We start from the raw sequence: 13,274 nt of genomic DNA, 5'->3' as shown, positions 1-13,274 counted from the left end.
AAACCCAACCACTCCCCTAAGCTGTCCTCAAGTCTTCTCCCATCCCACCCCCACTCCAACAACAGGCACTGCCCTGCATACTCACTGAGGGCCACATAGACGATATTGAAGGCGAAGACATAGATGGTGAGGAGGGAGAGAGAAAGGATGAAGAGGTAGAAGTAGCGGTAGTTCCTCTTTCCAACACAATTCCCCACCCAGGGGCAGTGATGGTCGAAGCGCTCTGTGGGGAAAAAAGAATCTAGTGTCAAAGCCTCCAAAACACTGCAACCCCACCATTCACATCTGAATAACTAATTCAAAGACCCCAGATCATTGCCTATTTCAATTGTAAAAAACTGGTTTCTATTTTTCTCTTTTTCACAATGTTTTCATAGCCATCTCATTTGACCCCCATAATCACCCTAGAAGTTGAGCAAAAGAAGATATTCTTTTCCCCATTTTACTGCAGAGGAAACTAAGGAACTGAGGGGTTAAGTGATCTGTCTCACTGAGTCTCTGCTTTTCCAAAGAAAAATCTTAGTAGGTGGGTCTACTAAGTTCAGGAAGAATAAATAGGTGAAAATAGCCAAGTAATTTTTGAAAAGAGTAGTGTGGTTTTTCTTAACCTCCAGTTAGTAAAAGATAATAAAATTACAACACTTAAAATGGTGTGGCATAGCCAGAAACACACTCTAGAATATATAAGAATTCACTGTCTTAATAAAAGCAGCATTACAAAATCAGTGGTGAAAGGAAGTACTTTTCCATAAACAACACTGAGACAATTGGCTATTTGGTGAAAAATAAGGTTAAAATTTTCCCCCTCACACTATTTATCAAAATGAATTCTAGATGAATTAAAGAGTTAAATTTAAAAACAAAGTGAGTTCAGCAACGTCCCATGCACCAAGAAGTTACCAGTTAGATTGCCAGTAAGGGAACATGCCTGGGTTGCGGGCTCAATCCCCAGTGTGGGGCTTGCAGGAGGCAGCCGATCAATGATTCTCTCTCATATCGATGTTTCTCTCCTCTCTCCCCGTTTTCCCTTCCTCTCTCTCTAAAATCAATAAAAACATATTTTTTAAAAATTACCTTTAAAAAAGAAGGTGACTGCCTGTAAGACAGAGAGGGAGGCCTCACCAGAAATCAACCCTGTCGCCGAAACCGATTTGGCTCAGTGGATAGAGCGTCGGCCTGCGGACTGAAAGGTCCCAGGTTCGATTCTGGTCAAGGGCATGTACCTTGGTTGCGGGCACATCCCCAGTTGGGGGTGTGCAGGAGGCAGCTGATCAATGTTTCTCTCTCATCAATGTTTCTAACTCTCTATCCCTCTCTCTTCCTCTCTGTAAAAAATCAATAAAATATATTTAAAAAAAAAAAAGAAATCAACCCTGTCAATACCTTGATCTTGGACTTCTAAATGTCAGAATTAATTTCTGTAATTTAGTCACCCAGTCTGTGTATTTTGTTATGGCATCCCAAGCAGACTAATACAAGTATACACCCACGAGTGGAATTGCTGGACCATATGTTAATTCTATGCTTAACTTTTTGAGGAACTGCCAAACTTTTCCACAGTGGCTGAACCATTTTACATTCCCACCAGAAATGTATGAAGGTTCTAATTTTACCATATCTGTATATTAAATAATTTTGATTACAGTGTTATAATAATGAATACAATGGAATCATGAATAATATCTAATGATAGGAAACTGCCTTAAAAAACTAGAATATGGCCATGTGATAGATTATATACAGTCATTAAACTAAAATATTCAAAAGACATGTACTAAAGGTGTAAAAAAATGCTTAAGATATAATGTTAAATGACAAAGGTAGGAATAAAAACTCAATCATGTGTGATCTAATTTCACAAACAAGAGTGAGGCTGGAAGGAAATATAGAGAAATGGAGAGTGAGTTTGGGATTAGATTTTATTTACACTTTCTGTATTCCCTGTATTTTCTACAATGAACATGTATTATTTAATGAACCAAAAAGGCACAAAGAATAACACATATCATTTTTAAAGGACAATGAACTGCATACTGTCAAAAATAATAAGACTGCAAGAATGATACATCTCCCAGCTAAAGGGCTACAATATATCTTTTCAGAAAAGAGAAGGAAAATGTAGAAAAGAATGACATGTTCAAGTCTTACTCTAAACAAACCTGTCATATAGAAACACTGGAAATGTAGGTTTATACAGATATATTTTTACTGTACTTTAAATCACACTTTTTTCTTATAATACAAGCAATACAAGGAAACAAAATCACTAATAAACCCACAACCTATAGATAACAAACTAAGAGCATTCTGGAGTATTTCCTTTCATATTTCTTTACACATATTCATATTTTTTAAATGTCTAACTGAGATCACACTATACATGTAGCCTGTCTTCTATTTTATTTCATTTCACTTTCTGGAATAAGGTTTTCCCATAAAAGTCCCCTGTATGAATGTTCCACAATTTATTCAACCATTTATTTACTGGTTGACAATGAGATTTATTCAAATTTTCATTATCATAATAATCCTGAGGTACATATTTCCATACCTAAATCTTTTACCACATTCTTGATTATTTTCTTAGGAATTTCTACAAAGGTAATCATTGACATCAATGTTTTAAGGTTTTTATCAATCTTAGTAGAAGCCCAGAGTGCGAATTCGCGTGGCGCCGCCCACCCACCTGCAGCCCTGCCTTGACACCCGAACCGGTCCTGGCAGAGCTCCAATGCACCTGGCCCAGCCCCCAAACCCTCTGGCCTTCTCCTGCCACTTCAAGCCCCACCCTCAGTCCCTCAAGTCACCTCGGGCTGGTCCCACATTCTCTGGGAGCCTCCCCGCTCCCCCCCCGGCCCCCCTCCCGGTCTCAGGAGCAATGCAGCAGCTCCGCCCCATCATGGCACTGGAGGAGAGCGTGGAAGCCTCCTGCCTGCTGCTGTGCTCCTTTCCCTGGCAGGTGGGCCGCGGGGCACTCAGAGTGCCAGCGGTGGGTGGCGAAGGACTGGTGAGGGGGGCGCTATGGGCTCTCACCCCTGCCCTCCCTGGCATGGGATGGTCCCGCCTTCTCCAGGCACCTCCCCGCTTCCGCCCTGTCTCTGGAGCAACGCCCCAGCTAATATGCTAATGACCTGGTCATTACCCGTTATGGCGTCCCGACCATTAGCATATTAGCTCTTTATTAGTATAGACTAGAGGCCCGGTGCACGAAATTCGTGCATGGAGGGGGGGGCATGTCCCTCAGCCCAGCCTGTACCCTCTCCAATCTGGGACCCCTCGAGTGATGTCTGACTGCCCTCTCACAATCCAGGACTGCTGGCTCCCAACTGCTTGCCTGCCTGCCTTCCTGATTGCCCCTAACCACTTCTGCCTGCCAGCCTGATCACCCCCTAACCACTCCGCTGCCAGCCTGTTTGCCCCCAACTTCCCTCCTCTGCCGGCCTGGACACCCCTAACTGCCCTCCCTTGCAGGGTTGATCGCCTCCAACTGCCCTCCCTTGCAGGCCTGGTGCCTCCCAACTGCCCTCCCCTGCTGGCCATCTTGTAGTGGCCATCTTGTGTCCACATGGGAGCATGATCCTTGACCACATGAGGGCAGCTATATTGTGTGTTGCAGTGATGGTCAATCTGCATATTACTCTTTTATTAGATAGGATAGAGGCCTGGTGCAGGAGTGGGGGCCAGCTGGTTTGCCCTGAAGGGTGTCCCGGATCAGGGTGGGGGTTCCTTTGGGGCGTGGGGCGGCCTGAGCAAGGGGTCTGTGGTGGTTTGCAGGCCAGCCACGCCCCCTGGCGACCCAAGCAGAGGCCCTGGTATCTGGAATTTATTTACCTTCTACAATTGAAACTTTGTAGCCTGGAGTGGAACCAAGCCTTCTGCTCGCTCCGCGGCAGCAGCCATTTCTGTTTAGGGTTTATTTACCTTCTATAATTGAAACTTTGTAGCTTGAGTAGAGGCTTAGGCCTGGCAAGAGCATGCGGAAAGCTTGGCTTCCTCTGTTGCCTGGGAAACCTTGCTCTCTGTGGCTGTAGCCATCTTGGTTGGATTAATTTGCATACTCGCTCCTGATTGGCTGGTGGGTGTGGCTTGGGCATAGCGAAGGTGTGGTCAATTTGCATATTACTCGATTATTAGGTAGGATTAGGTTGCTTTCCAAAAAGTTTGTTCCAAATTACACTCCTACCAATGGAGCACTAAGCATTACCAGGTTTTCCTTGCTTATTATCTAGATTTTAAGAGGTCCTGCTTTAATTTTTTTTTCTTTGATATTTAGTAGGGATAAATTTTTTTTCATGTTAACTAGCTAATTGTATTTTTTTATTTTGTAAACTGTCCATATTTCTACTGAAATTTAGTGGTTCTTTTTTAAAAATCAATTTGTCCCCTGGACTGTTTGTTCAGTGGTTAGAGCATCAGCACACATTCCGAATGGTCTTGGGTTTGATCCCTGATCAAGGGCACATACCTCAGTTCCAGGTTTGATCCCCAGTCCCGGTCGGGGTGTGTGCAGGAGGCAATCAATCGATGTGTCACTCTCACGTCGATGTTTCTCTCTCTCTCTCTCCCTTCCACTCTCTCTAAAAATATCAATGGAAAAAATATCCTCAGATGTAGATTTTAAAAAATCAATTTGTGTGAGTTCTTTATATTTAAGAATATTAATAAGGAGAGGGAATTCTTTATGAAAACCTTCACATCAGACATTCTTGAAACATTAAGTTTCCTGGCTTATTTAAAATGGGTTTCAATTTGCCTGGCCAGTGTTGCTCAGTGGTTGAGCCTCAACCTATGAACCAGGAAGTCATGGTTCGATTCCCGGTCAGGGTACAGGACCAGGTTGCAGCTCAGTCTCCAGTGTGGGGTGTGCCCACTAATGATTCTCATAATTGATGTTTCTATTTCTCCCTCTCCCTTCCTCTCTGAAATCAATAAAAATATATTTAAAAAAATAAAAATAAATAACTAAATAAAATGGGTTTAAATTTCTAAAAATCCTACTTACATGTAGCTTATTACCATATAAAGTAAGATATCTTTTCAAGCTTTGTCTACAGAACTGGATAATAAGAAGAAAGCAATGTACTCAGGCCTGTTCTATGACATATATAAAGAACGCTGGAAGTAAGCCTAGTAATAATATAAGGAATTGATCATATTTGCCTATTGATAGACACATTTACGGACTGTTTCTGATCTTTCCCAGAGCTCAGTACACAGTAGGCAGTGATTACAACTAAGCCACATACATGTGGCTAAAAGCACAGATATATTATGCACACACATACACCCGAAACCCTTGTAACAGCAGCAGAGAAAGAAGAAATGAGTTTGAGAATCATACCTGTTCCAGCTTCATTTCTTACTAATTATATGAACCCACATAAAGGTGCTTCACCTATTTCCTCATCTATAAAATGGGGATAATACCTATCTCCTGAGATTCTTACAAGCCTTAAATGAGAGAAAGGGAATACACTTCACATAGTACCTAGTATATAGTAGGAACTCAATAAATGCTAACAACTTTCTTCTTGGGAATACTACTTCTTACAAAGTCCTTCCTTCCCTGATGCTTCCCTCCAGTAGACTAGGGTTCTCCTCCCCCTATGCAAGGTGGGTTCCACTTGAAACAGATCCAGTAAAGAAAATATAGATTTGAAAAACAGGTAATTTGCCTTAGCCGGTTTCGCTCAGTGGCTAGAGTGTCGGCCCACAGACTGAAGGGTCCTGGGTTCGATTCCGGTCAAGGGCATGTACCTCGGTTGCAGGCTCAATCCTCAGCATGGTCGGGCATGTGCAGGAGCCAACCAATTGATGTGTCTTTCTCACATCAATGTTTCTCTCTCCTCGTCTCTCCCCCGCCCCCCTTCCACTCTGTCTAAAAATCAATGGGAAAAATATCCTTGGGTGAGGTTAGTAAAACAAAAACCCAACAGGTCATTTATTTTCCCACTTACCAAAAAGGTGTGTTTTTTTTTTAGACTGGCAGATATTTAAATTCCAATTTGATCTACAGAAGTACAGTTGATTTACAGTTGTTCAGACGCTTGTTTCCTATCTAATTCTAGCTTTCCTATCTACCCCTACTAATTTTTTCAAGAAAAAATTACCTTTACTCTCTTCTTCAACTCAGCCTTTCCCCCAGACAATGCCCTAATGATTTTACTCACCCACACAGTTGTCACAGATGCTGCAATGGGAGGCCCGGGGAGGCCGGAAGATCTTGCACGTATAACAGTATTTCAGCTTTACAATCTGGTTGTTAATCTGGAAATTCTTGATACGAGGGGGTGGTCGTTGGCCCTGGGGCACCGCACCATTGGTAGCTTCTGTAGATCAATAAAGACTGTTAACGTCACTGCTAGCCATTGTTTGAACCCAAAGGTCTCACCAGTTGTCCAAAAGCAATGGAAGTATTCAAAGGTTCCTTAGGCCCACTGTCTTCTTCATACTAACATTTCCAGAGTAGACTCTCAACATCAAATTCCACTGAGTGCCATGCAATCCTTTTGTATGCATGTGAAAAAGTGTGTCTTCAAGTTTTTGGCTGATTACAAAGAAAAATATTCAAAAAGAAGAAGTAAAATGGCTAAAAACAGAAAATGAAAACATCCTATTTCGTTCATAATCAAAGAAATAAAAATTAACACAAAGATACCACTTCCACCTACTGTATCAACAAATATTTAAAAGAATAAAAACACCTAGTGAGCCCTAGCTGGTTTGGCTCAATGGATAGAACATCGGCCTGCAGACTGGGTCCCAGGTTCGATTCCAGTCAAGGGCACATGCTTGGGTTGCGGCCTCGATCCCCAGTGTGGGGTGTGCAGGAGGCAGCCAATCAATGATTCTCATCATTGATGTTTCTATCTTTCCCTCTCCCTTCCTCTCTGAAATAAATAAGAATATATTTTTAAAAAATATCTAGTGATTCCCTGGCCAATGCTTCTAAGTGGTTAGAGTGTCCGCCCTCACACTGAAGTGTCATGGGTTTGATTCCTAGTCAAGGGCATGTACCTGGATTGCAGGTTCGATTCCCAGACTCTTCAGGTCACGTGCGGGAAGCAAGCAATTGATGTGTTTCTCTCACATCAATGTTTGTCTCTCTCTCTCTCTTTCTCTCCCCTCTCTCCCTCCCTTCCACTCTCCTTAAAAATCAATGGAAAAATATCCTCGGGTGAGGATTAACAAAAAATAAAAAAATATCTAGGGTTGGCAAGGACAGGGAAAAGGTATTTTTATACATTACCAGTAAATAATGTAGCAGTGGCTACCAAAATTTTAAATGTGTTTACTTTTTGACCCAGAAATTCTACGTTTAGGAACTTATCAAAATTTCAAAGAGTTGTATAAAAGATGTTGACATAAGGATATTTTTCATAGAGTCCCTTTTATAGTGAAAATCTGAAAATAACTTCAATGTCACAATAGGAGGTTGGTTAAGTAAATCATGATACATGCATAGGATGGAATATTATGCAGCTTTTTAAAATGGTGTAGACAAGTGAATGATGACAGGAAAAGATTCACAATATCTTGCAAAAATAAAATATATGCATGAAAAAAAGGCTAATAATTAGAAAAACAATTATTTTAAAATAAGAGTAATACATGTTTATTGTAAAAATTTTGGAAAAACAGAAAACGTAAAGAAAAAATAAGGATATCTTTTCAGCTCAGGGATATTCATGCATTTTAGTGTATTTCCTTTTATCTTCCCTTAACAGATAAACATTTATGATTTTTTAAAATTTGAGATCATGTTATAAATGCAATGTTATACACTGTGTTTTTCACTTAAGATTATACAATAAACATTTTTCTATTATTTTTTTCTGAAAACATTATTATTGACAATACAATATTCCATCATATGCATGTACTATTATTTATTTACTCATTTAAATTCTGCTGCATGCAAACAGATGTGTATTTCAGAGGGAAGGGGAGAGGGGGGTTGGGAAGAGATTAACCAAAGAACTTATATGCATATATGCATCACCCATGGACACAGACAATAGTGCGATGAAGGTCTGGGGAGGTGATGGGAGTGGAGGAGAAGGGGAGAGGGGGCAAGAAGGGGTCAATGGGGGTAAAAAAGGGGACATCTATAATACTTTCAACAATAAAGATAAATTTTTAAAAATTATGCTACATTCAAAGTTATGATATTACAAATAACGCTAAATTCCCTTGAACATCATACCCCGATCCCAACCCCCTCCTCCCTTCCTCGAGAATACATTCATGTGTTAAAATTAATTTCTAAAACATAAAGGAAAGCATGTTGAAGTCTGAGCAGTAATATATGAAGTTGCCAGCATTAAAATAGCTAGTGCCATATTAAGATGAAAAAGAAAAAAGAAAAATGATGTACTAAAAATCCTTCTACAGTAATTTGTGTAAATCTGTCTATTTCCTTTAGCTAACCCCTGACAGAAGTGGAATTACTGGGTCAAAGGGTATGAATGCTTAAAGCCAATATTACTATTGCCAAACTGCTTCCCAAATTGATAGATTTGCATGCCACCCATCTGCAGCATATGAGAGTGCCTGTCTTGTTGCACCCTCCCTATGCAGGGTAATTCCAAAAACAGAATATTTTTTAATTCATTTTGGTTTTTAAAATATCTGCCATATGGTACATTTTTCCCTTTTTTGAAGAGTGGGGTGGATGCTGTGAAATCAAACAATAACAGTGTTTCATAAGTCTTACAAGAATGGGGATAGCTGTTCATTAGAGGATATGAGTACCAGCATGGCACCTGCCACCTTAATATTCCTTTGTATGTGCTTTACATGAAGGCACCTGGAAGACAGTTCATGGTTCATCCTCCCTATGAAGTACTATGATGCAAGGGAATCACCCGCTTTCTTCTCTCGGTTCTCCTCACCCATAACATACCCAGTACAGTAAGTCCTCACGTAGCATCTTCGATAGGTTCTGTGACTTTAAGTGAAATGACATATAATGAAACCAATTTTACCATAGGCTAATTAATATAAACAAGAGTTAAGTTCCTACGGTATCTCATCCATGTTATAATGAAACTATGTTGAATAAAACAATGTTATTCGAGGACCTGCTGTACAGGGCTGAACACTGAATGTAAGTTGACAAAAACTTGTTAGCATAAAAATTAAACATATGCATGAGTATGGACTCAAGAATGCACTCTTGTATAGAGAGAGGCGTGTTAAATGCAGAGGTCACAAATATGATGTCTCATGCTTGGCCCCCAAACCCAGTGATCTGGCAAAACAGAGCTAACCTTGCTAAGGAACCTGTTGTGACATGCACAAAGACAAGTCAATTAATAATTTTTTTAGCCTGGCCAGCATGGCTCAGGGGTGGAGCATCAACCTATGAACTAGAAGATCATAGTACGATTCCCAGTTGGGGCACATGCCCAGGTTGCAGGCTTAATTACCAGTGTGGGGCATGCAGGAGGCAGCCAATCAATGATTCTCTCTCATCATTGATGTTTCTGTCTCTCTTTTCCTCTCCCTTTCTCTCTGAAATCAATTATATATATATATATATATATATATATATATATATATATATATATATATATATGTGTGTGTGTGTGTGTGTGTGTGTGTGTATGTATATATGTATATATGTATGTATGTATATATGTATGTATATGTGTGTGTAATTAATGGACATAAAATTCAATCTGAAAATATAAAAAGACACTATTTTTTGGATAAGCATAAAAATGTAAATTCTCGCCCTAGCTGGTTTGGCTCAGTGGATAGAGCCTGCGGACTGAAGGGTCCCAGGTTCAATTCCAGTCAAAGGCACCTGCCCAGGTTGTGGGCTCAATCCCCAGTAGGGGGCATGCAGGAAGCAGCCGATAAATGATTCTTTCTCATCATTGTTATTTCTATCTCTCACTCTCTCCCTTCCTCTCTGAAATCAATTTAAAAAGTAAAAATAAATAAATGTAATACCTGTTAGAACCCCGACAGGTTTGTTTTTTGAATTAAATAAAATAAAATTGAAATTTAAAAAAATAAACAAACACACACCCTAAAAGAACTAAAGGCTAACCACAGACTGGTGCTCAACTGATGTAGCTTTTAGTCTTATAAGTCCTGGGTCCCTTTCTTCTACTCTATTTGGCTTGTATGCTAACTCAAGCTACTTGGGTACTGGAATTGAGAACAATTTAGGCAGGCACTGCTATTGGGTCTGGTGGGCTCTCAATCCCTGCTAGTACTGGCATCTTGGCCTTCTTTCCCAGTGTGAGTTCCCAGAATATCCTCTCTAGCCCTGGGATGTTCTGCTTCAATTCCCGAAGCCACCCTGGCTCCTGGGTAGTGTAATACTCTATCTCTGTCCCAGAGAGTCCTACCCTTAGCTGTAGACTGCTCTGTAATGAAACTATAACTGCTTCCTTATCATTTCTAGAATTCTTAATGGTTCCTGGCATCATAGTTGACCCCTTCCACCTTGTGTGTTCTCCTAAAGCAGGAATTCTTGGTTATGGACCCATGAATGTGCTTCAAAAGTCCTATGAATCCCTGAAATTACATCAAAATTGTATGTATGTGCATGTATGTAAAGATACTAAGAGAAGGTTTATAGCTTTCATGAAAAAAAATCAAATGAGTTGATGATGACCAAAGAGTAAAAAAACAAAACAAAATAACCATCCTTTTGGGAACAGTGCAGCAGACCTTGGTAACAAATCCCTCCCGAAACGCAACCCAACACAAGAAAAAAAAAGGAAGCATGACTTTCAAACCTTGTTTCAGCTGCCTTAGCAAATTCACAGGGTGGGCATGATCTCAGATTCAGGATCTCAGAGGGAAAAGCCTAGAAATGATTGTTAATCTGCAACCACTATTATGATGCCACTAGTGGCCCGGTGCATGAAATTTGTGTGCATTAAAAGGGAATTAATTAGAGGAAATATTTTAATATTACTATTTGCCCTCTCTCTATAATAGAAGTGTCAGAAATGAAAGAAAATTAGTAAAATGTATATGAAAATCTCCCTCCTGTCAGAGTCTGGGGCGTGCCGCGGGACCCAGAGTCAAGTCCCTGCCCACCCACGTGCGCTTCAAAATCGCAGGAGACCCAGACTCGGCCGGCCCCACCCCCATTAAGCCCCTCCGGGCAGGGGGCACAGCCTCAGGTCCCCCAGCCTGGTGCCAGGGCGGTGGGCACAGCCTGAGGTCCCCAATCAAGCCCCACTGGGTGGGGGGCGCAGCCTGAGGTCTCACGGCCCAGTGCCAGGGTGGGGGAAGCAGCCTGAGTTCTCCCGTCAAGCCCCGCCGGGCAGGGGGAGTGGCCTGAAGTTCCGTGTCAAGCCCCACTGGATGGGGGGCATGGCCTGAGGTCCCCCACCCAGGGCAGGCACCATGCAGCCTCAGGTCCCTGCTGTCCAGTTGTTACATGATGGCGTCCCAACTAATTTGCATATTATCCTATTATTAGATAGACTAGTGGCCTGGAGCACAAAATTCGTGCACTGGGGGGGGTGTCCCTCAGCACAGCCTGCACCCTCTCCAATCTGGGACCCCTTGGGGGATGTCCAACTGCCGGCAGTCGGACATCCCTCTCACAATCCAGGACTGCTGGCTCCCAACCACTCGCCTGCCTGCCAGCCTGATCACCCCCTAACCACTCCCCTGCCAGCCTGGTCAATGCCTAACTGCTCCCCTGCCAGCCCGATTGCCCCCAACTGCCCTCCCCTGCCGGACTGGTCACCCCCAACTACCCTCCGCTATAGGCCTGGTCCCTCCCAACTGCCCTCCCCTGCCAGACCAGTCGCCCCCAACTTCTCTCCCCTGCTGGCCCGATCGCCCCTAACTGCCCTCCCCTGCTGGCCTGGTCACCCCTAACTGCCCTCCCCTGCTGGCCTGGTTGCCCCAAAATGCCCTCCCTTGCCGGCCTGGTCCCCCCCCCTAACTGCCCTCCCCTGCAGGCCCAGTCACCCCCAACTGCCCTCCCCTGCTGGCCCGGTCACCCCCAACTGCCCTCCCCTGCCAGCCTGGTCCCCCCCCTCAACTGCCCTCCCCTGCAGGCCTAGTCGCCCCTAACTGCCCTCCCCTGCTGGCCTGGTCACCCCTAACTGCCCTCCCCTGCTGGCCCGGTCACCCCCAACTGCCCTCCCCTGCAGGCCCAGTCACCCCCAACTGCCCTCCCCTGCTGGCCCGGTCACCCCCAACTGCCCTCCCCTGCAGGCCCAGTCACCCTCAACTGCCCTCCCCTGCAGGCCTGGTCACCCACAACTACCCTCCCCTGCCAGCCATCTTGTGGTGGCCATCTTTGACCACATAGGGGCAGCCATCTTGTGCCAGGGAGTGTTGGTCAATTTGCGTATTACCTCTTTATTATATAGGATTCCCTTACTAATTAAAGCATAGCATCTTGCCAGCTGGTTAGAAAACCCACCTATCTCCATTTCTATGAAAGCTGCTTCATCTGGTAGAGCTCGAGGGATCACTCCAGGGTCACTGAAGCTGGTCCTCAACAGTGTAGCCATGGAAAAAAGGAAGAGCATGGCAGCAAACACAGGGATGGCAGGAGATAGCTGGACAGCCAAGTAACGGCATCTGGAGAAAGCACGCAATTGAACATTTAGTTATACCTAATCCTATATGGACCACGAATTGTTACCAGTATGTCAACAAAACAAGCAATACCTTGAGGGCAGACACCATGGTTTTTACTTCACTTGAATCACCCAAAACTCCTAAAAGTGGTTCTGTACATAATGGGAGCTCAACAAATACTTAATTGATTGATGCCATCTATAACATACAGAAGACAGTCTAAAGGGACCTCTCCTACCCCCAAGCCCAGTCCATCCTGTCAGCCTGCTGGGAGTCACATTTCCTCTGTGCCTCAGGAAAGGCTCACAACTGTTAAGATCAGGGAAGCCACTGAGCCTGGACCTGCAAGCATCACAGGTTGCTCTCACTCTGGGAATGTCTGGAGCTTTTCCTATGCACCCATATGGCATTAGTCCTGAGCTCCAGGAGGAGGAAGGAAAGATCAGGACTAGTCATGAAGAAAGGTCCAAGTGTCAGACACAGAGTATGTGAAGCATGCTTCAAGGCCAATAAAAAGCTTCAGCGTGGTTCAGTGGTTGAGCGTCGACCTATGAACCAGGAGGTCATAGTTCAATTCCTGGTCAGGGCACGTGCCCAGGTTGTGGGCTCGATCCTGGTGTGGGGCATGCAGGAGGCAGCCAATCAATGATTCTCTCTTATCATTGATGTTTCCATCTCTCTCTCCCTCTCCCTTCAGCTCT

General features: G+C 43.3%; 1 protein-coding gene across 2 annotated transcripts in view; it reads right to left on the bottom strand.

Moving 5' to 3' along the window:
* ZDHHC9 (zDHHC palmitoyltransferase 9) overlaps positions 1-13,274 on the bottom strand; it is a 35,771-nt gene that overhangs the window by 10,131 nt on the left and 12,366 nt on the right. For both annotated transcript variants that reach the window (XM_079765164.1, XM_079765163.1), the window contains exons 3-5: positions 12,413-12,573; positions 6,171-6,329; positions 86-223 (exon numbers count right to left, since the gene is read on the bottom strand). In XM_079765164.1, the coding sequence (XP_079621290.1) occupies positions 86-223; positions 6,171-6,329; positions 12,413-12,573 (458 nt within the window). The remainder of the gene's footprint in view (positions 1-85; positions 224-6,170; positions 6,330-12,412; positions 12,574-13,274) is intronic.

The sequence above is a fragment of the Cnephaeus nilssonii genome, assembly GCF_951640355.1.
Source record: "Cnephaeus nilssonii genome assembly, chromosome: X".
Taxonomy (NCBI): Eukaryota; Metazoa; Chordata; class Mammalia; order Chiroptera; family Vespertilionidae; genus Cnephaeus; species Cnephaeus nilssonii.
Note: the sequence above shows the minus strand (reverse complement) of the source record. Positions and strands in the feature narration are given on the sequence as shown.